This window comes from Muntiacus reevesi, chromosome 13, assembly GCF_963930625.1.
Source record: "Muntiacus reevesi chromosome 13, mMunRee1.1, whole genome shotgun sequence".
Classification (NCBI taxonomy): Eukaryota; Metazoa; Chordata; class Mammalia; order Artiodactyla; family Cervidae; genus Muntiacus; species Muntiacus reevesi.
Window position 1 is genome coordinate 68325460 of NC_089261.1, and position 24730 is coordinate 68350189.

The 24730-nt window shown below is 35.8% G+C and overlaps 1 protein-coding gene across 3 annotated transcripts in view; it reads right to left on the reverse strand.

The window, feature by feature from the left end:
• TLL1 (tolloid like 1) overlaps positions 1-24730 on the reverse strand; it is a 284429-nt gene that overhangs the window by 84337 nt on the left and 175362 nt on the right. For all 3 annotated transcript variants that reach the window (XM_065904757.1, XM_065904756.1, XM_065904758.1), the window contains exon 9: positions 14316-14431. In XM_065904757.1, the coding sequence (XP_065760829.1) occupies positions 14316-14431 (116 nt within the window). The remainder of the gene's footprint in view (positions 1-14315; positions 14432-24730) is intronic.

Genomic DNA, 24730 nt, shown 5'->3' on the forward strand with positions numbered 1-24730 from the left:
GTTAAATGTTAATCACAAAAAACAATAATAACATCTCATTTATTTCAAGAAGAAAACAAGTTTGAAAACAAAACAAAACAACAGGATGTGACAATGTGAATCATAATCTTATTTTTAGAACCATTTAATGGCTTTGGAGAAGGATAAAGATACTAATTATATATGACTCCATTAGAAGAGTAGGCTAGTAGGAAAAGATACCAAATAACAGAATACACATGTAAAATTTCCAAACCAGTAGAGAAAAGAAAAATGTAGTGAGAGAATTTAAACCATAATTCAATACATAAGAAGGCAAAACAGAAAAAACAAAACAAAACAAAACAACTGGGACACAGAGAATGCAAAAAAGAAGCCATAATACATCAATAACCATAACAGATGTAACTACAATAAGCACTCTATTTAAAAACAAAACTTGCTCTCATGGATTCAAATAAAAAAATAAAATCGAACTATTTGCTGCCTAAAAGTGACGTACCTGAGACATATATTTTGAAAGACCAAATGTGTAAAGTAAGATAAAGATATACCAGGCAGAAACATTAATCAAAAGAAAGAAGATTTATTAATATCATAAAAATAGAGTTTTAACTAAAACATGACTAGTGATAGATTCATTATATAATGATACATTTATCAGAAAACTAATATTGTAAGCTTATAAGTATGCAGTGTATAATATGATATAGTGTAAAATATTTTAAAACTGTTGTTCCTCAGTCACTAAGTCGTGTCCAACTTTTTGAATGCCAGGCTCCTCTGTCCTACTCTATCTCTCAAATTCACTAAAGTTCATGTCCATTGAGTTGATTATACTTTGTTACTCCCTTCTCCTCCCACCTTCAATCTTTCCCAGCATCAGATCTTTTCCAATGAGTCACCTCTTTGCATCAGGTGGCCAAAGCATTGGGGCTTCAACTTCAGCATCAGTCCTTCAATGAATATTCAGGGTTGATTTTCTTTAGGAATGATTGGTTTGATCTACTTCAGTACAAAGGACTCTCAAGAGTCTTCTCTGATACCACAGTTCAAAAGCATCAATTCTTTGGTGCTAAGCCTTCTTTAAGGACCAACTCTCACATCCTTACATGACTATTGGAAAAACCACAGTTTTGATTCAACCGACCTCTGTGGCAAAGTAATGTCTCTGATTTTTAATATGCCGTCCAGGTTTCTGATAGCTTTCCTTCCAAGGAGTAAGTGTGTTTTAATTTCATGGCTGCAGGCACCATTCACAGTGATTATGGATAATAAGAAAATAAAATCTGTCACCGTTTCCACTTTTTCCCCTTCTATTTGCCATGAAGGGATGGGACTAGATGCCATGATCTTAGTTTTTTAAATGTTGATTTTCAATCCAACTTTTTCACTCTCCTCTTTTATCTTCATCAAGAGGATCTTTGGTTCCTCTTCACTTTCTGCCATTAGTGCAACATCTGACTATCCGAGGTTGTTGATATTTCTGCCAGTAATCTTGATTCCAGTCTGTGAGTGATCCAGTCCAGCAGTTTGCATGATGTATTCTACATAGAAGTTAAACAAGGAGAGCCACAATATACATCCTTGTATATTGTACTCCTTTCCCAATTTTGAAACAGTCCACTGTTCCACATCCAGGTCTAACAGTTACAGTTTCTTGACCCTCATACAGGTTTCTCAGGAGACAGATAAGGGGGGTATGATACTCCTATCTCTTTAAGAATATTCCACAGTTTCTTGCAACCTAGTTAGTTAAAGGCTTTAGCATAGTTGATGAAGCAGACGTTGATGTTTTTCTGGAACTCCCTTGTCTGCTCCATCATCCAAAAAGTGTTGGCAATTTGATCATTGGTTCCTCTGCCTCTTCAAAATCCAGCTTGTACATCTGGAAGTTCTTAGCTCATGTTCTGCTGAAGCCTTATTATTGTTCAATCACTAAGTCATGTCTGACTCTTTGTAACTCCATGAATTACAGCACCACAAGCTTCTCTGTCCTTCACTATCTCCCAGAGTTTGCTCAGGTCCATGGCCATTGAGTCAGTGATGCTGTCTAACTATCTCATCCTCTGCCACCCTCTTCTCCTTTTGCCTTCAATCTTTCCCAGCATCAAGATTTTTTCCAATGAGTTGTCTCTTCCCATCAGATGGCTAAAGTATTGGAGCTTCAACTTCAGCATCAGTCCTTCCAGGGAATACTCAGGGTTGATTTCCCTTAGGATTGACTGGTTCAATCTCCTTCAGTCCAAGGGTCTCTCAAGAGTCTTCTCCAGCATCACAGTTTGAAAGCATCTTCTTTGTTGCTCAGTCTGCTTTATGGTCCAAATCTCACATGTGTACATGACTACTGGAAAAACCAGAGCTTTGACTACATGGACCTTGTTGGCAAAGTGAAGTCTCAGCTTTTTAAAGGCTGCCTGGTTTTGTCATAGCTTTCCTTCCAAAGAATGAGCATCTTTTAATTTCATGGCTGCCGTCACCATCTGCAATGATTTTGGAGCCAAAGAAACTGAAATTGATCTCTATTTCTACCCCTTCCATTAGCTATGAAGTAATGGGAACAGATGCCATGATCTGAGTTTTTTGAATGCTGACTTTCAAGTCATCTTTTTCACTCTCCTCTTTCACTCTCATCAAGAGGATCTTTAGTTCCTTTTCACTTTCTGCCACTAGAGTGATATCATCTATGTACCTGAGGTTGCTGATATTTCTGCCAGCAATCTTGATCCATCAAGCCAAGCATTTCATATGATGTACCTGATGTGAAGAGTTGACTCATTAGAAAAGGCTGTGATTCTGAGAAAGATTGAAAGCAGGAGAAGAGGACAACAGATGACAAAATGGTTGAATGGCATCATCGATTCAATGGACATGAGTTTGAGCTCCAGGAGACGATGAAGGACAGGGAAGCCCGGCGTGCTGCAGTCCATGGGGTCACAAAAAGACATGACTGAGCAACTGAACAACAACTCTGCATAGATGTTAAATTAGCAGGGTAACACTATATACACCCTTGTTGTATTCTTTTCCCAATTTGGAACCAGTCTGTTGTTCTGTGTGTGGTTGTAATGTTGCTTCTTGTCCTGCATATAGGTCCCTCAGGAGGCAGGTAAGGTGGTATGGTATTCCCATCTCTTTATGAATTTTCCACAGTTTGTTGTGATCCACATAGTCAAAGGCTTTGGAGCAGTCAATGAAGCAGAAATAGATGCTTTTCTGGAATTCCCTTAATTTTCCTTTGATCCAATGTATATTGGCAAGTTGATCTCTGGTTCCTCTGCCTTTTCTAAATTCAGCTTGTACATCTGGAAGTTCTCATGTCACATACTATTGAAACCTAGCTTGAAGGATTTTGAGCATAATCTTGCTAGCATGTGAAATACAGGCAAAAGCATGGCAGTCTGAACATCCTTTGGCACTGGGCTTCTTTGCAATTGGAATGAAAACTGACCTTTTCCAGTCTGTGGATACTGCTGAGTTTTCCAAATTTGCTGACATATTGAACACAGCACTTAAACAGCATCATCTTCTAGGACTAAAAATAGCTCAGCTAGAATTCTGTCATCCCAACTAGCTCTGTTTGTACTAATGCTTGCTAAGGTGAGTGACCACATTATCATGGTTATCCGGGTCATTAAGACATTTCTTATGGAGTTTTTCTAATGATTCTTGATACTTTTCTGTTTCTGTCAGGTCCTCACTATTTCTATTATCATGCTCATCTTTGCATGAAATATTCCCTTGATATCTCCAAGTTTCTTGAAGAGATCTTAGTGTTTTCCATTCTATTGTTTTCCTCTATTTCTCTGCGTTGTTCATTTACAAAGGCCTTCTTATCTTTCCTTGCTATTCTCTGGAATCCTGCATTCGGTTTAGAGTATCTTTCCTTTGCTCCCTTGCCTCTTGCTTCTCTTCCTTTCTCAGCTACTTACAAATGCAGAGCCTTCTCAGAACATTTTGCCCTCATTCATTTTTCTTTTGGTGGTTTAGGTCACTGCCTCCTGTACAATGTTACCAACCTCTGTCCTTAGTTCTTCAGATACTCTCTTCCAGATCTAATCTCTTGAAACTATTCATCACCTGCACTGTATAATAAAAGGGACTTGATTAGGTCATACCTAAATGGTCTAGTGGCTTTCCCTACTTTCTCAGATGGTAAAGAATCCATCTGCAATGCAAGTGACTCGGATTCAATCCCTGGGTTAGAAAGATCCCCTGGAGAAGAGAATGGCAACCCACTCCAGTATTCTTGCTTGGAGAATCCCAGGGACAGAGGAGCCTGGTGGGCTATGGTCCACGGGGTCGCAAAGAGTTGGACACGACTGAATGACTGACCCTTTGCAATAAGGAGCTTATCATCTGAACCATGGTCAGCTTCAGGCCTTGTTTTTACTCTCTGTGTAGTTTCTCCATCTTTGGCTACAAAGAACATAATCAATCTGATTTCAGTGTTTACCATCTGGTGATGTCCAAGTAAATGGAGATTATTCTGTCGTGTTTAAGGATGCATCCAAGTACTGCATTTTGGACTCTTTTGTTGACCATGAGGGCTCTTCCATTTCTTCTAATGGATTCTTGCCCACAGTAGTAGATATAATGGTCATCTGAATTAAATTTGCCCATTCCCATCAATTTTAGCTCACTGATTCCTAAGAGGATAGTGCCATCTCCTGCTTGACCACGTCTAACTTATCTTGATTGATAGACCTAACATGCCAGGTTCCTATGCAATATTGGTTTTTACAGCACTCGACTTCACTTTCACCACCAGACACACCCACACCTGAATGTTATTTGCGTTTGGTCCAGCCGCTGCATTCTTACTGGAGCTATTTGTAATGGCCTCCTGCTTTTCCCCAGTAGCACACTGGATACCTTCTGACCTAGGGGGCTCATCTTGTGGAGTCATATCTTTTTGCCATTTCATACTGTCCCTGGGGTTCTCCAGGCAATAATACTAGAGTGGGTTGTCATTTCCTTCTCCAGTGGGCAATGTTTTGTCAGTCTTCATTATTATCCATCCATTTCAGGTGGCCCCACACAGAATGGCCTATAGCTTCATTGAGTTACACAAGCCCCTTCACCATGACAAGACTGTAATCCATGGAGAGGAAAATTCTAAGATGTATTTGACACATTTGTGACCACCTCCTCTGTTCATGGGATTTTCCATCAAGGATACAGGAGGGGGTTTCTCTTTCCTTCTCCAGGGTATCTTCCTGACCCCAGGATCGAATCCATGTCTGCACTGCAGACAGCCTGCATTACAGGCAAATAGTTTACCACTGTGCCACCCAGGCTTCTCATTAAATCTGTAATAAACCTAGTAAAAGTGGCAGATAATATTCTAATATGTTAAAATGTATCTTTCTACTATTTGATAGTTGAAGCAGTCAAAAGCAATACTATAGAGAATATACAAATAGAATAAAAAGATTATTGTGAATGTAGAAAAGATTGTACCTAACCATTGCACAAAACACATTTTCAAGCAAAGATTTTTTGTGTTTTAATTATTATTGGTCAATTCCAAGTTCATACTGTCAGCCTCAATCTATTTCAAACACTGACTTCATACAGACTACAGTCTTTCTTCAAAAAGTGATTAAAGAGAAACTAATAAGAAAAGGAAGACTCGGAAACAACACATGTTTGTGAATAAAAAATACATTACTAAAAATATGTGAGTTTAGAAGAAATGATAAAAGGTGAAGCAGCTGATTAAAATTGAAAACTAAAAATACTATGTGTCACGCGGATGAAATTCAGACAAAGTAGCTCTCAAAAGAAAAATTTATATCCTTAAATATTTGTATTGTAAAAGAAAAGGTGCTTGAAATTAAAACATTAAACTTACAACCAAAGCAGTAAAAGTAATCTACTAATCTCTAGATTTAATGCAATCTCTATCAAACATCCATGACATTTTCCCAGAGAAGTAGAATAAATAATCCCATAATTATATAGAACCACAAAAGATCCCAAATTGCCAAAGCAATCTTGAGAAAAAACAACAAAGTTAAATATATCACAGTCCCAGACTTCAGACTAGATACAAAGCTACAGTAATCAAAACTAGTATCTGTTGCATTGGCACAACAGATATATAGAACAATGCAAGAGACTGGAGAGCCCAGCAATAAACCCACATATTTAAAGGTCAACTAGTCTAAAACAAAGGAAGCGTGAATATGCAATGGAGAAAAAACAGCGTTTTCAATAAATGGTGCTAAGAAAGCAAGACAGCTACATTTAAAAGAATGGATTTAGAACACTTCCTCACACCATATACAAAAAGGAGTTCAAAATGCATTAAAGATCTAAATGAAAGGGCTGAAATCATAAAAGTCCTAGAGGAAAACATAGGCCAATATATATATCTTTTGCCATATATAATAGCATTATTTTTTGGTCTGTTTCCTAAGGCAGAGGAAATAAAACAAAAGTAAACAAATGAGACCTAACTAAACTTAAAAGCTTTTCTACAGGAAAGGAAATAATCAAGAAAGCAGACAACCTACTGAATGAATATTTGCAAGTGGTACTGCCAGCAAGGGGTTAATACTCAAAATATATAAACAGATCAATACAAAAAGGCAATACAATCAAAAAATGGACAGAATCTTTTGACATATTTTTCCAAAAAAGATATGGCAAACAGGCATAAAAAAGGATGCTCAATATCACTAATTATTTGAGAAATGAAAATCAAAACCGAGATATCATCTCACACCTGTGAAAACGGCTATAGTCAAAAAGTCTACAAATAGCAAATGTTGGAGAGGATGTGTGAATAGAGAATCCTCTTACACTGATGTGTGCATGCATGCCTGCTCAGCTGTTACAGTCATGGCCAACTCTCTGTGACCCAAGGGACCATAGCCCTCCGGCGCCTCTCTTCATGGGATTCTACAGGCAAGAAGACTCGAGTGGGTTGCCATGCTCTCCTCCAGGGGATTTCCCCACCCAGGCATCGAACCTGCATCTCCTGCACCACAAGGGGATTCTTTACCACTGAGCCAGCAGGAGAGCAACCTACACTGTGGGTGGGAATGTAAATTGGTGCAGCCACTCTATAAAACACTAGGGAGTTTCCTCAAAAAACTAAAAATAGGACTATCATATGATCCAACAATTCCACCCCTGAGTATATATCTGGAAAAATGAAAACACTAATTTAAAAGGACACATGCACCTCAGTGTTCATAACAGCACTATTTATAATAGCCAAGATACAGCAGCAACCCAAGTGCTAATCAACAGATGAATGAATATAGAAGATGTGCCATATGCATGAATATTACTCAGCCATAAGAACAATGAAATTCTTCCATTTGTAGCAACATGGATGGACATAGGAATGCTATGCTTAGTGAAGCAAAGTCAGAGAGAAAGACAAATACTGTATGAAATCACTTCTTCATGGAATCTAAAAAATAATACAAATTAATGTATACACAAAAACAGAAACATACTCACAGATAAAGAAAATAAACTTGTGCTTACCAAAGGAGAGAGGGAAAGGAAGAAAGACAAATTAGGGGTATAGGATTTAAAGATAAACTCTACCACATATAAAAGAAAGCAAAAATGGTATACTGTACAGCATAAAGAATGGTAGCCATTACATTTTAATAATTTTAAGGGAGTGTAATCTGCAAAAATACTGTATGCTGTACACCTAAAACTAATATAAAATTGTAAATCTACAATAACTCAAAAAAATGAATAAAAAGCAAAGAAGTAAAGAAAATCAGAATGAACATAAACGTTAAATGAAAGAAAATAATAAAAATATAAGAAAGAAAGATAAGTATGTCTCATTCACCATTTGTAACAATAAATTTGTTTGCTTATCATTGTAAACAATATTAAATATATATTAGAAAAAATGATAGATTTGTTTATTTTTTTCCTATTTTGCAATATTTTGGAAAATGCCATTTTATTAGTAATCCTGCATATAAGAAAAGTAAATAAACTTTGAATGCTGGTGTTATGGGTACTGTAGTTAGATAGGAGAAACTTTTTCCAGATATAATCTTGCTCATACTAACTGATTTAATTTGATTAATCTCATTCCAAAGTTTTCCATATTCTATAATGCTTTGTTTTAAAAAATCATGTATATTGCAATAACATGGATGGATCTAGACATTGTCATACTGAGTGAAGAAGTCAGACAGAGACATACAAATATCATACAACGTGGCTTATATGTAGAATCTAATCAGAATATAATTTATTTAAATTTATTTGAATTTAATTCAGATGACCATTTATTTCTACTACTGTGTACAAGAATCCCCTAGAAGAAATGGAGAGCCCTCATAGTCAACAAAAGCGTCTTGGTGCAATACTTGGTGCAATCTCAAAAATGACAGAATGATCTTGGTTCATTTCCAAGGCAAACCATTCAACATGACAGTAATCCAAGTCTAGGCCCCAATCACTAATGCCGAAGAAACTGACATTGACCAGTTCTATGAAGACCTACAAGACATTCTAGAGTGAACACCAATAAAAGATGTCCTTTTCATCATAGGGGACTGGAATGCAAAAGTAGGAAGTCAGGAGATACCTGGAATACCTGGTAAGTTTGGCCTTGAAGTACAAAATAAAGCAAGGCAGAGGCTAGCAGAGTTTTGCCAAGAGAATGCACTGGTCACAGCAGACACCCTTTTCCAACAAGACAAGAGACAACTCTACACATGGACATCATCAGATGGTCAATACTGAAATCAGGTTGATTATATTGTTTAAAACCGAAGATGGAGAAGCTCTAGAGAGTCAGCAAAAACAAGACTTGGAGCTGACTGTGGCTCAGATCATGAGGTCCTCACTACAAAATTCAGGCTTAAATTGAAGAAAGTAGGGAAAATTGTTAGGCCATTCAGGTATGACCTAAATCAAACCCCTTATGATTATACAGTGGAGGTGATGAATAGATTTAAAGGATTAGATCTGGTAGACAGAGTGCCTGAAGAACTATAGATGGAGGTTCATAACACTGTAAAGGAGGTGGTGACCAAAACCATCCCAAAGAAAAAGAAATGCATGAAGGAAGAGTGATATGAGGAGGCTTTACACACAGCTGAGGAAAGAAGAGAAGGGAAAGGCAAGGGAGAAGGGGAAAGATATACCCAGTTGAATGCAGAGTTCCAGAGAATAGCAAGGAGAGATAAGAAAGTCTTCTTAAGTGAACAATGAAAAGAAATAGAGGAAAACAATAGAATGGGAATGACTAGAAATCTCTTCAAGAAAACTGGAGATATCAAGGGAATATTTCATGCAAGGATGAACAGAAGCAGTAGGGACTGAACTGAAGTAGAAGAGATTAAGAAGAAGTGGCAAGAATATACAGAAGAGCTATACCAAAAAAGTCTTACTGACCCAGTAACCATGATGGTGTGGTCATTCACCCAGAGCCAACTATCTTGGTGTGTGAATTCAAATGGGATTTAGGAAGCATTACTACAAACAAAGCTAGTGGAGGTGATGGAATTCCAGCTGAGATACTTCAAATCCTAAAAGATGGTTAATTCGGTTAAACTGTTGCATTTAATACGTCAGCAAATTTGGAAAACTCAAGGACCACAGGACTGGAAAAGGTCAGTTTTAATTTAAGTCTCAAAGAAGGGCAATGCCAAAGAATGTTCACTACTGTACAATTGTGCTCATTGCACATGCTAGCAAGGTTAAGATCAAAATCCTTCAAACTAGGCTTCAGCAGTACCTGAACCGAGAACGTCCAGATGTATAATTTGGGTTTAGAAAAGGCAGAGGAAACACAGATCAAATTGTCAACACTCTCTGGATCATAAAAAAAGTAAGGGAATTCCAGAAAAACATCTACTTCTGCTTCATTGACTACTCTAAAGCCTATGATTGTGTGGATCACAACAAACTGTGGGAAATTTTAAAGGGATGGGGAATACCAGACCACCTTACTGGTCTGCTGAGAAACTTGTATGTAGGTCAAGTTCATATCCAATGAGTCAGTGATGCTATCTAACCATCTCATTGTATGCCACCCTCCTCTCCTTTTACCTTCAATCTTTCCCAGCATAAGGGTCTTTTCCCATTAGAGAGTTATTCCTATCAGGTAGCCAAAGTATTAGAACTTCAGCTTCAACAACAGTCCTTTCAATGAATATTTAGGGTTGATTTCTTTTAGGATTGACCGGTTTAATCTACACGAAATCCAAGGAATTCTCAAGTCTTCTCCAGCACCACAATTTGAAAGTATCAATTCTTCAGCCTTCAGCCTTCTTTTCTTTGTTTCTTTAGTCCAATTCCCACATCCATTCATGACTACTGAAAAAACCATAGCTTTCACTATGTGGACCTTTGTCAGCAAACTGATGTCTTTGTTTTTTAATATGCTATCTAGGTTTGTCATAGCTTTTCTTTCAAGCAGCAAGTGTCTTTTAAATTCATGGTTGCAGTTACCATGCCCAGTGATTTTGAAGCCCAAGAAAATATGCAGAGTACATCATATACAATACCACACTGGATGAATCACAAGTTGCAATCAAGATTGCTGGGAGAAATATCAACAACCTCAGATATACAAATAATACCACTCTAATTGCAGAAAGGAAGAGGAATTAAAGATCTTCTTGATGAGAGTGAAAGAGGAAAGTGAAAAGCCTGGCTTAAAACTAGACATTCAAAAACCTTGGATCATGACATCCAGTGCCATCACTTCCAGGTAAATAGAAGGGGAAAACAAATTTTATTTTCCTGAGCTCCAAAATCACTGTGGGCAGTGATGACTGCAGCCATGAAATCATAAGACACTGAAATCAAAAGGACTGATGCTGAAGCTGAACCTCTAATACTTAGGCCACCTGATGTGAAGAATTAATTCATTAGAAAAGACCCTGATGCTGGGAAAGATTGAAAGCAGGAGGAGAAGGGGATGACAGAGAATGAGAAGGTTTGATGGCATCAATGACATAATGGACATGAGTTTGAGCAAGCTCTAGGAATTGGTGATGGACAGGGAAGCTTGGCATGCTGTAGTACATTGGGTCACAAAGAGTTGGACACGGGTGAGCGACTGAACTGAATCTGAGAGGTAAGGCAGGAGGGATAAATTGGGACATTAGGAATGACATACTGAAGCGACTTAGCAGCAGCAGCAGCACACACACTTCTATGTATAAATAGATAACTAGTATGGACCTACTGTATTGCACAGGAAGCTCAATACTCTGTAATGTCCTATTAGGGAAAAGAACAAAATAGAGTGGAGATATATATGTATAACAGATTCACTTTGCTATATATCTGAAACTAACACAACATTGTAAATCAAACAGACTCCAAAAAAATTAAGGAAAAAGAACAAATAGAAAGGATGAAAAAAATTATGTAGAGTTTTAAACTTTCTCTGAGGCTATATTTACTTTTGTATCTTACTCTTCAGTATGTTTTTAAGGACAGACAAAGGATGAGATATTTGGATGGCATCACCAACTCAATGAGCATGAGTTTGAGTAAGCTCCAAGAGTTGGTGATGAACAGAGAGGCCTGGAGTGCTGCAGTCCATGGGGTCACAAAGAGTTGGGCACGGCTGAGCAACTGAACTGAACTGAATGATTTTCACAATATATTTTCAAGAGTTTATTCAAAGACTATAAGTAGAAATTGATCAACACCTATAACTATGTTACAACATAGACTCACAATTCTTAAATTAAAAATAACTTTATAAAGAATAACTTGCATTCATGTACTACAAGTATTTTATAACTTTTTATGTGTAAAATCCATTTATGCACACAAAAGTTTCATTTAAGTTTCATTATAAGAACAAACTTGTTGTTACCAAAAGGGAGAGAGAAGGGAGAATGAGCAAATTATGGTATGGGATTAAAATATAAAAATTACTATGTATAAAGTTTAATAAACAAATAGGTATATTGTATAACACAGAGAATGAAAGTAATATCCTGCACAACTCCATACCCATCATACTCACAATACCACTCAATTATTAGGGATACAGATTTTTCTTTAACTCCATTTTCATTTTCACTGAAACTAAAGTGTGTTTGAGTCATTGCAGATGAATTAGTGAAAAACAAAGGACAAAAATCATTTAACAACTTTTAAAAAGCAATCATTAAAATCTTGATCAGAAAAGATGTTTAAGAAAGAATCTAGAAATTAACTTATTTCACTTCTCAGTAATTTAGAATTCTGTAACAAACAATCTGATAAAGGGAAGTTTACATCTTCCTTTTTAATCCTTATATGTGTAATTTCATTTTTTTCCCTTAATGTGCTACAACTTCTACCAAACCTTTTTTAAAAAAGGGTGGGGAAACTGGTGGACACACTTGATTTTTTACCTATTTCAAAAGAAATATTGTCAGAACGTCACCAATAATAATGGTGAACAGGAAAGTGAAAGTCGATCAGTCGTGTCCAACTTTTTGTTACCCAACGACTGTAACCTGCCAGGCTCTTCTGTCCATGGAATTCTCTAGGCAAGAGCACTGCGGTGAGTAGCCCTTCCCTTCTCCATGGGATCTTACCGATCCAGGGATCCGACCCAGGGCTCCTGCATTGCAGGCAGATTCTTTACCATCTGAGCCACCAGGGAAGCCCAATGACAATGGTACTTGCACTAGCTTCTGTTGATTTTCTTCATAAAATTAATGAAATATTTTTATTTTCCTAATTTGCTCAGGGTTTGTTGTTGCTGTTAAATCACTAATTGATCTTTTTCTTGATTTAACTGAGATACTCATTTAATGGTGCTTATATGTATATACACATACATATAAACACAAACATATATATATGATATATAATACATATATACACATATCCATGCATATATTTGCTTTTGAGATATATAGTAATAGTAATATATTTTATATGGTACTTATATAATTATAGATAGATACGTATATACATATACATGCGTAGATATTTGCATTTGCTTTGGTAATGTGGGGAGGATTTTACATACATATTCAAATGCGAGTCTGGGTTAAAATTTTCCTTTCTTACACTGTTTTTGTCATCAGGATGGCTATCAGGTTTTGCTAACTATATAAATTGCTGTTGGTGTTTAGTGACTAAGTCATGCCTTACTTTTTTCTAAACCCATGAATGGTAGACCTCCAGGCTCCTCTGCCCAAGGGGTTTTTTAGGCAAGAATATTGGAGTGGGTTGCCATTTCCTTCTCCAAGGGATCTTCCTGACCCAGGAATCAAAACCACATCTTCTGCATTACAGGTGGATTCTTTACCACTGAGCCACATTGGAAACCCTAACCATATAAACAGTAGAGTGTAATTTTTATTTTATTCTCTGGAAGACTTTATGTAAGACCATATTTATTTCTTATGGGTTGTTGGGTAGAACTTACTCATGAAGCCATCTAGCCTGGGTTTTCATTGTCAAAAATTTTTTTGACTAATAATTCAAATAAACAGTAATTTGATTTCTCTATTGGTTATAGAAACATTCAAATTTTTAACTTTCTTCTTGAATAAGAGCTGACTAAGCAATATTTTGTAGTAATTTTCCCATTTCATTTACATTTTCAAAGTTATTGGCATAATATTCAAAATGTTCTTTTGGTGTCTAAAGCATATATGGTTATAATAATCATTTTATGCTAATTATTAGATAATTGTGCTTTCTTTGTTATTCTTTTTTTCTTGATCTCTTCTCATCCATTTCTCTATTTTCTAAATTGTTTCAAAGTACCAAGTTTGTCCATATTTTATACCATATAGCTTCATGTTTTAAATTTATTTTTTATTTCTTCCTTTATGTACTACGCCATTTATTTTATTGCTCCTTTTTCTAGCATCTTTATATGGATATCTATCTCTTTAGTTTGGAGTATTTTTTATTTCCTAATATGAGTATATAAGTTTCTGAATTTCCTTCTAAATATGCTTTACATGTATTTTACAGACTTGGAATTCTCAGTACTTTTGTTATAATTGAAAATGATTTCTAATTTTTATCATAATTTCTTCTTGAATGAATGGGATAGTTGATATATATTTCCCAGTTTTAATATGTGTGGGATTTTTCTAGTTATCTTTCTGATACTGATTTTTAACTTAATTCCATTGTATCTGACAACATAATTTGTATTATGTCAACCCTTCTCGATCATTTACTATTTCTTTTGAAATTATCTCTTTCAAAAAATTCCTGGAGCTTGCATAATACCCATCATAAATTTTCTGAGCTATTCAGTTAATCAAATAAGAATGCAAAACAAAGTAAAATATATTTGAAAGAAGAGGAAACTTTGCATTTAAAACTGAAAGAGAACACTTGATGGGATAAACCACCTTCTCTCCTGGGGTCACAGAGACTCTCCAGATGCAGTGCGTATAAGACGGATAGCCATTTGGGAATCCTGGGGAGGACAGATTGCCACTGGATTCTTGTAGGGTTTCTCCACATGCTGAAAGAAAGAAAAAACAGCATATGTTTGATTTTTTCTAATGAAAAAGATAAAATTATCTGTTATTTTTTATAAAAGACACTTTCATCATAAATGAATCTTGAGTCTTTTGGTGTTAGACAGGATATATATTTGTATTTTATAAAACACTTTACCTTTATAAGTAATTTTTTTAAAATGTCTTTCTTACTAGAATTTCAGTATACTTAAAGGAATTGCTATAGCTAAACATATAACAAGATTATGAGATAAATAACCTGAATAGCCATAAAATTTTTCCTCATGGAAACATTTCTCATTCATTCCCAAGGAGCAAATAGCCAACTTATACATCACCTATATTCAGTTTGAAGCCAGTGGGTACCTATTCGATGTGATTCTGGGACCCCATGAAACATTCTATTATTATATTTGGTGTAGAGTGAAGTTAATTTTAATAATGAATACTGTATCAAAGTTGGGAAAAAGAAAATTTAAATAATAATGAATAAATAGTCAATAAAAGTGGTGCCAAAAAGACACACAATGAAAATTTTTCTCAAAATAAACTGGAATAAGTTGAAACATAAAATATTATGGAAGACAGATTTTCCAATGAGATATAGATATTTATTTATTCTCTGTTTTCTGCCTATTATAAGTAGAAATTTCTGGGAAAGCAATTTTATTTTCCTTTTACTTCCCCTATCTACTCAAGAATCCCACGGAGAGGAGCCTGGCAGTCTACAGTCCATGGGGTCACAAGAGTTGGACACAACTTAGTGACTAAACAACCAAACAACCAACAGCCCCCATCTCACTTCTTGGTAGTAATTACCAGTCATCTGATGTAGCAAACAGTCAGCTGTACAGCCTCAAGATCTGCATGACTAATATCTATAGGCCAATTCAACAAAGGCAAGATCAGAGGATAATTAGCTCACTGGTTCAGCCAAGGTTTGTAGTCAGAAGCATTCTACAATGGGCTGTCTTGTTGCTTTTGCAAGACATGATCTGAGTTAAATGAATCTAAGCTGATTTAAGTACCCTTAATTCATGAACAATTCCTATACAGCAGTTAGTTTGTATAAATATTTATATAAAGATGTTTATAACTTTCATTCAACAGTTTGAAAGAATAATTCCTTCCTTCTGAAGAAGACTGAGATAAAACCTGATATATTACCATATCATAGAGCCAGCAGGTGAACTCTAGCAGATGAACTCTTGTCTCATCGAAACAATACATTATAAATGGTTCTGCATATCTTGATTTAAATGAAGAAACAAAAATAATAGCTTGGAAAACATAAAATAGACATGTAAAAAGAGTTCGATATGATATAAATATTTATGCAGCCATGAAATTAAAAGACGCTTGCTCCTTGGAAGAAAAGCAGTGACAAACCTAGACAGTGTATTAAAAAACAGAGATATTAACTACAAAGGTCCGCATAGTCAAAGCTATGGTTTTTCCCATAGTCATGTACGGATGTGAGAGCTGGAACAATAAAAAAGGTTGAGCACTTAAGAACTGACGCCTTTGAACTGTCATGAGGGAGAAGATTCTTGAGAGTCCCTTGGACAGAAAGGAGATCCAACCAGTCAATCCTAAAGGAAATCACCCTGAATACTCATTGGAAGGACTGATGCTGAAGCTGAAGCTCCAATAGTTTGGCCACCTAATGCGAAGAACTGACTCATTGGGAAAGACCCTGATGCTGGGAAAGATTGAAGGCAGAAGGAGAAGGGGATGACAGAGGATGAGATTCTTGGATGGCCTCACAGACTCAATGGACATGAGTTTGAGCAAACTCCAGGAGATGGTTTAGGACAAGGGAAGCCTGGTATGCTGCAGTTCATGTGGTCACAAAGAGTTGGACATGACTGAGCGGCTGAATAACAACAATAAATAATGTTTGTACAAAAAATAAATTTAAAATAAGAGCAAGCAATATTTATTCTGATAAACAGGCAGATAAAAGCAACTTAAGAATAAAAAAAAATGCTAAAGGTAAAAAATATATAATCAACACTTTCCATGAATCATCTAAAGATACTTGATAAATATGACATTATAAGACCCCTTAGAAAAATGAAAATTTGTTAAGATTTATTAATGCAACTGATGTGTTTCTAATTATGATCAGTTTAGGTGCTAAATAGCCATTGGGGAATTGAGTGTGTTTCAATGAAAAAACCTACAATTTATAGCAGTTTAAAAATAAATTCTGTAATTCTAAGCTACCTAGAATGTTGGTACTGGATTTCCTCAAGTGGAATTAAAATAATTAACTCACACATGTAAACAAATGCTATTATACTGATAAAACAATAAAACAGAAAGCTCTCTGAAATGCAAAAAAAAAATGAATATAGTTCAAACATCTAATAAATGTATTATATAGCACCTACTTATAATGCAAGAACTGTGGACACCAATTGCCAAGTTGTAATCATTTGTGCATTTCCCTCAGTACTTGTGGCTATCCCAGGCTACCTGATCCCTATTTCAGAAAATTTTCATAAATTTCCCTGAGCATTTGTTGATTCTTGTCCAGGTATAAAAACTAATTTTATAATTAAGACAACTAAAGGAAAATCAGCATGGAAATGATGGCACTACTAAGTTAAACACATAGCCTCCTCATTTACACAGAAATCTATTTAGTATATGGATGATAAGAGAGAAATTTGACTCACGGCATAATCCCTTGTTATGTCATACAAGCAAGTCTCAAAAACTTCAACTTCAGTTTTCTGTTCTTTAAAGTGGCTCTTATTAATATGTATTTCATAAAGTTGTTTTGTAGGGGTCAAGTATTGTTATGCCCAAAGCCCTCTATTTAACACTTAAGATACCTCTGACACAGGTAGGAAAACTGTGGGCTTAACTTTTACAATGTATCTTTGAGCTAAAAAAAACCCCAGTCTTATCTAAGAGAAAAAAAAGCATAAATAGACAAAGAAAAATTATCATCAGTCTCCTAATAAAAATCATTCTAAAGTAAAACAATTCACAAATTGAATTTCCATCTCTCTAGGCAGATGACATGATCTTATATGTACAAAACCATAAAGATTCCACAAACAAAAAAAAATACTGTTAGAAGTAATAAAAAATATACAAAATTGTAGAATACAAAATCAACACACAAAGTTCAGTTGCATATCCATTAACTATCAACGAACAATATGAAAATGAAATTAAGAAAATAACTCTGTTTATAAGAAACCTCCCTCAGTAATAAATTATTTAGGAATGAAAGAGGCAAAATAAACCTGAGGCAAAAGCCATTGAAGACTACAAAACATTGATAAAAGAAATGTAAAGGACACAAAGATGTGTTCATGGATTGGAAAACAATACTGTTAAAATATTATCCATCCTAGTCAAAGCATGGATAGATTTCTAAAATTCAGTGCAATCACTATCAAATTCCCAGTGGCATATTTTTGTAGAAATGGGAGGAAAAGTCTTAAAATTCATATAGAATCACAAATCCTAAATAGCCAAAACAATCTTAAGGGGGGGTGGGGAACAGAGCTGGAAGCCTCATTCTTCTTAACCTCAAAACATACTACTTATCTACAGTAATTAAAAGTATGATACTGGTATAAGAGAGGCATATAGACCAATGGGACAGAATAAAGAGCCAAAAATAAACCCACACCTAAACAGTAAAATGGGATCTTTGACAAGAGTGCTAAGACTTTTCAATGGTGAAAAGATAGGCTCTTCCATAAATGGTGTTAGGGAAACTAGATACACACATACAAGAGAATAAAATCGAACCTGTTTTTTTCACTATCCTCAAAAATCAACTCAAAGTGGATTAAAGACCTGAAAGTAAGACCCCAATTTGTAAAATTCCCAGAAGAAAAACATAGGTGAAAAGCATCATAACAGAGGTCTTGGCAATGATTGCTTAGATATGAAACCAAAAGCACAGATAATAAGAGTAAAAATAGACACGGGGGACAACAGCAAGCTAAACAACTTCTGTGTAGCAAAGGAAAGAATCAATAAAAGGAAGAGAAATCTTTGGAATGGAACATTTGCAAATCATACATCTCATAAGGGGTTATATCCAAAACACAGAAGGAACTTAGCGAACAAACAACAAAACAAACCCCAAGTCACCAAACTTCAAAATGGGCAAAGGACTTGACTAGACACTTCTCCACAGAAGACATACAAATGGCCAATAGATACAGGAAAAAAGTGCTCAATGTCACTAATCATCAGAGAAAGGAAAATCAAAACCACAATGAGATATCACCTCACAATGGCTGGTTGGCCATTATCAAAGAAACAGAAATAGCAAGTGTTGGTGAGGATATAGAGAACCACTTTACACTGCTGTTAGGAATGCAAAATGGTGCAGCCACCATGGAAAACAATGTGGAGTTTCCTCAGAAATAATAAATAGAGCTACCAAATTATATAGCAACTCTGCTTCTGGGTATTGATGCAAAACAATTGAGAACAAAGTCTTGAAGAAATATGCACACTCACATATTCATTGAGTATTACTGAGAGCAGTCATAGAAACAAACTGTCTTATCATTGGGTAAATGAATAAATAAAACGTGGTATATGCATACAATGGAATATTATTCAACCTTCAAACAGAAAGAAATTTGTCATATGCTACAACAGGGATGAACCTTGAGGACATAATTCTAGTGAAATAGGCTAGGCGTAAACAAAAAGACAAATATCACATGAGATTTCTAGAGAGATCTGCTGTATACCAATGTGTATATAATTGACTGCACTGTACTGTACAATAAACATTTTTAATAGGACATATGTTATATGTGTTTCATCAAAATTTAAAAATGATTAATAATAAAAAGTAAACTTCTAAATATTTTATGATCCATCTCACTTTTGCAATAGATGGTTCTCATGTATGCTTTACCTTCCAAGATAGAAAATTGTTTTTGAATTGTATAAATGCTTCCTGGATTGTGTGTGGCAGAGAAAATATTACTGATTTGCAGTTGTTTGTATTCCCATCTACAGATATTTTTTGTGGCAAATGTCTATAATATCCAACAGATATCAAAGATTGAGAATAACTTTTCCATAGTCTTAAAGAATATCTTTATAATGTTACTAACTCGAAAAAAGTACAATAACTTGTAGTAGATAAATCTCTTACCTCAAAATCTTGATCAACTCTAGAGTATGGGAAGAAATAAAACTATATCTAAACAACTTAGCACTACCTAATCAACTTCATACATCCATTGCTCTCTCAAACTTTTAAATGTAATAAATAAAATATAGATTTAAAATGATTTTAAGGTAAGAAATGTTAAAAGAAATCCTGTCATCTGAGTCATAATGGTGAAATTAATTACTGAAATATTTTAAAATATATTTCAACAGTAACTCCCTTGCCAAGTCCGACACCAGTTCCAAGAAGTCTTCCCCATTCCACAGTGCAGCTAGGTTCAGGCCCCCCTCTCAGAACTGCTTTAGCATCCTTTACTGATGAGATTTACTTCCTTGACAAGTGACATTGTCTGGAGAATTGCACAGATTGCTGTTTGTGTGCATAATCTGTGCTTCCTTCTCTGTGGCCATAATATCTGGTGTAGTACCTTTCACATATTAAAGCAACTATTTCATTCATACAGCAACCACTTATGAGCACCTAATATTTAATTGATATGTAGATGATACCACTCTAAAGGCAAAAAGTGAAGAGGAACTAAAAAGCTTCTTGACTAGGGTGAAAGAAAGAAGAGAGTGAAAAAGCTGGCTTGAAACTTAACATTGAAAAAACTAAGATCGTAGCAACTTCAGGAAGCCCCTGGGGCTTCCCTGACAGCTCAGCTGATAAAGAATCTGCCTGCAATGCAGTAGATTGGCCCGGTTCAATTCCTGGGTCAGGAAGAACCACGGGAGAAGGGATAGGCTACCCACTCCAGTATTCTTGGGCTTCCCTTGTGGCTCAGCTGGTAAAGAATCTGCCTGTAATGCAGGCGACCTGGGTTTGATACCTGGATTGGGAAGATCCCCTGGAAAAGGGAAAGGCTACCCACTCCAGTATTCTGGCCTGGAGAATTCCATGGAATGTACATGGGGTCACAAAGAGTTGGACAGACTGAGCGACTTTTCCTTTCACTTCCATGGCATCTGGTCCCATCCCTTCATGGCAAATAGAAGGGGGAAATGGGAAAGCAGTGACATATTTCATTTTCTTGGGTTCCAAAAATCACTGCTAACAGTGACTGAAGCCATGAAATTAAAAGATTCTTGCTCCTTGAAAGGAAAGCTATGACAAACCTAGACAGCATATTAAAAACCAGAGATATCATTTTGTTGACAAAGGTCCATACAGTCAAAGCTATGCTTTTTCAGTAGTCTCGAATAAATGTGAGAGTTTGGCCAGAAAGAAGGCCAAGAGTTGAAGAATTAATTGATGCTTTTGAATCATGGTACTGGAGAAGACTCTTGAGAGTCCCTTGGACTGCAAAGAGATCAAACCAGTCCATCCTAAAGGAAGTCAATCCTGAATATTCACTAGAAAGACTGATGCTGAAGCTGAAGCTCCATTATTTTGGTCACGTAATGTGAAGAGCCATCTCATTGGAAAAGACTCTTCTGTTGGAAAGATTGAGGATGGGAGGAGAAGGGGACAGCAGGGGACTGAGATGGTTGGATAGCATCACCAACTCAATGGACATGCATTTGAGCAAACTCCAGGAGATAGTGAAGGATGGGGAAGTCTGGTAACGCAGCCCATTGGGTCACAAAAATTTGGACACATAGTGACTAAACAATAACAAAATACCCTGAAGGAAAAGTCTACTTCCAGTCCTAAAGATTATACTCTAATTGTGAAATGACAAGTGAATTAATGGTTTTCGGAATAAAACATGAAGGCCAGAGCAAATAGGGCATTTACTACCACGGGAATCCTGGGAGATCAGCTAGTTTTTAAGTAGGAGGTTACACAGCAGCTAAATCCTGAATATTAACTAGGACATGGCCAGGAGTCAGAAGGAGTTTTCTGGATTGAGGAAGAAGCAGGAGGTGAGCACACGGAGGTGCCAGGTGCCGGATGAAGTAGCAGGGAGAAGCCAGGCTGAATGGAAACACCTAGCAAGAGGCTGGGGAAGAGAGGGGAACGGAAACCAGTCTTTACGCCAAAATAAGCAGAGTAGGATCTGCATATTGAAGTGCCACTTGAACAGCGGTATGGCCAGAGGACTAAAGAGATGTAAGAATAGAGGGAATAGGTTAATTAGGAAGCATTGTGGTAATCCAGACAAAAGGTGAGGATCCCTAGGATAGGGGATTCACTTCAAGAATGTGAGATAGACGCCAAGAAGGCAGCAGGATTGATTAATTGTGGGAAGTGTGGCAGAAAAAGGAATGAAAAGAGAATGCCCTCCACAGTTTTGACTTGGAATGATCTGTGTCTAGTACTATCAACTGAACTAAGAAATGTTTTATGAACAAATGGGTCTGTAAATAAATGAGAAAGTGACTAATGACTAATTTTTTTTTTTTGCATGTTGGCAACATACTTGAGCCAAGAATTGTATATAAACATATATAAGTGATATTCTCTTTGAAATTTCAGAGAATTATATCAGGAATTACAGATTTTCTGTAACTAAAAAGAACCTCATATTAATTTAAAAAATAAATTTATATAGGGTTATCGCCACCATCTATCTAAATTCCGTATATATGTGTTAGTATACTGTAATGTTCTTTATCTTTCTGGCTTACTTCACTCTGTATAATGGGCTCCAGTTTCATCCATCTCATTAGAACTGATTCAAATGAATTTTTTTTAACGGCTGAGTAATATTCCATGGTGTATATGTACCACAGCTTCCTTATCCATTCATCTGTTGATGGGCATCTGGGTTGCTTCCATGTCCTGGCTATTATAAACAGTGCTGCGATGAACATTGGGGTGCACGTGTCTCTTTCAGATCTGGATTCCTCAGTGTGTATGCCTAGAAGTGGTATTGCTGGGTCATATGGCAGTTCTATTTCCAGTTTTTTAAGAAATCTCCACACTGTTCTCCATAGTGGCTGTACTAGTTTGCATTCCCACCAACAGTGTAAGAGGGTTCCCTTTTCTCCACACCCTCTCCAGCATTTATTGCTTGTAGACTTTTGGATAGCAGCCATCCTGACTGGCGTGTAATGGTACCTCATTGTGGTTTTGATTTGCAAGAGACACAGAAGTACAGAACAGACTTTTGAACTCTGGGGGAGAACGTGAGGGTGGGATGTTTTGAAAGAACAGCATGTATACTATCTATGGTGAAACGGACCACCAGCCCAGGTGGGATACATGAGTCAGGTGCTCGGGCCTGGTGCACTGGGAGGACCCTGAGGAGTCGGGTGGGGAGGGAGGTGGGAGGGGGGATCGGGATGGGGAATACGTGTAACTATATGGCTGATTCATGTCAATGTATGACAAAACCCACTGAAATGTTGTAAAGTGATTGGCCTCCAACTAATAAAATAATATTTAAAAAAAAAAAATAAAAAATAAAAAATAAAAAATAAATTTAATGTTCAAGAATTATACAGTTTAAAAAATTGCCAGTATTTAAATTTCCTGCACAATGAAACTGATCTTCTATCCCTACAACCTCTATACAGATGTACATCCAATAGATGTAGATATCTGTATATATACACTGTATGCTTAACACCACTTTTAAATTTGTAAACATCTATTTTGACTACATCTATGAGTGACTACACATACACTTTTACATAACAATGATTCTAATCTTCAAAAGCCTCTTTATTTTTAGATATTTATTTTTTGTTAATTTCATTATGCTACTTTACATTTAATTAATGAAGATTTACTAAGAGGGTATTAGGGTTGACAGTTGGTATAGGTATGAAGTATAAGCCAAAAGGTTATGGGACTATAGAAAAACTATATTAAGAGAAAATGCAAATAAAGACCAGAAACTATATTAGAAGAGCTCAATATCAGGAGTTTAGAAATAAAAAGGGGAAGTAATCCTAAAATTAGATCAAATAAGTGGAGACTCTATTTAGAAAATGGGAGTCACAAGGGAAAAAAAGGTCCCCCAAAAAAGAGAGAACAAGAGAACAAATGAGTTATTTATAAAGACACACCACCACTCACACATCCCAGTGAGTATCTCTTTCACCAGCAGACTGCTGACTACTGGGATAAAGGGAAGATGAAGACCATTCTCTGCCCCACGTGGACATTTCCATATGTCAATGAGCAAATATGACATTTTGTGAATGAATCAGCTACCCAATCAGAAAGTTTCCTAGATTGGTACCAATAATCATAGTAAACTTAGTTAATATAATTTCTCAATAACAAAATATATATAAATAAAATTTAAACATGGGAATCTATGTAAAACTTCAATGATTAATTTACCCATCCTATCCTGAATGTCTGTATAAGTTACTGGAAGAGCAGCCAACTAACGCTTTTAGCACTATTTTACTATTTATGATATCAGTATCTGGAACAAAAACTGAACTTCACAGGTATTCGTTTCCTATAAATAACAACAAAAAATTGAAAATGCTGTGTTAAGCAAAATAAAGCATGTATCTTTGATATAGGCTATTTCAAAGCATGTTGCATATATAGGAGGTACATAGGATATGAAGAAGTTCCAATTTGAAAGCAGAATCTTTTTTTTTTTAAATTGGAGTATAATTGCTTTATCTTTTCTTTCTTAGACCAGTAAGGCATTAGTGTTCCCTTGGAACATTGTTATTAAGACCTCTCTCTAATCTTTTTTCACAAACATACCTAATAGCAAACATTTTAACAAACTAGCAAACATATTAACAAACATAAAAACAAACTAGTAGCTCACTAGTAACATGATTAGAACTTTGTTTTTTGCAACGAAGTTATAAATTCCACCTAATAAAATTTAAATTCATATACTGTTAATGATAGTACTTGCTAGAAAAGATCATTTAGGATCGAATTTTGAAGTTGAAATTAAGGATATTCTTGTTATGTTGGCAAGGAAGCTCATAATTTGACTATGAACTCATGCAACTATTTAGTAACAACTATATTTTTTTTCTTTTTTATTCATTAAATTAAAAGAAATAAAGCATACTATCCCTGCTTTTGAAACTTGATTTCTAGCAATTTGTTTTGAATTATACCGATGGGTATTCCAGATTTCTCTTCTATTTCATTTTATGATTAGTAACTTTGAACTGAACATCTCAGTTACTCGGCAGCATGAAAAGAGACAAGTAAACAGATGTTAATTGTGGCTCGTTCATCTGGAAAAGCACTATCA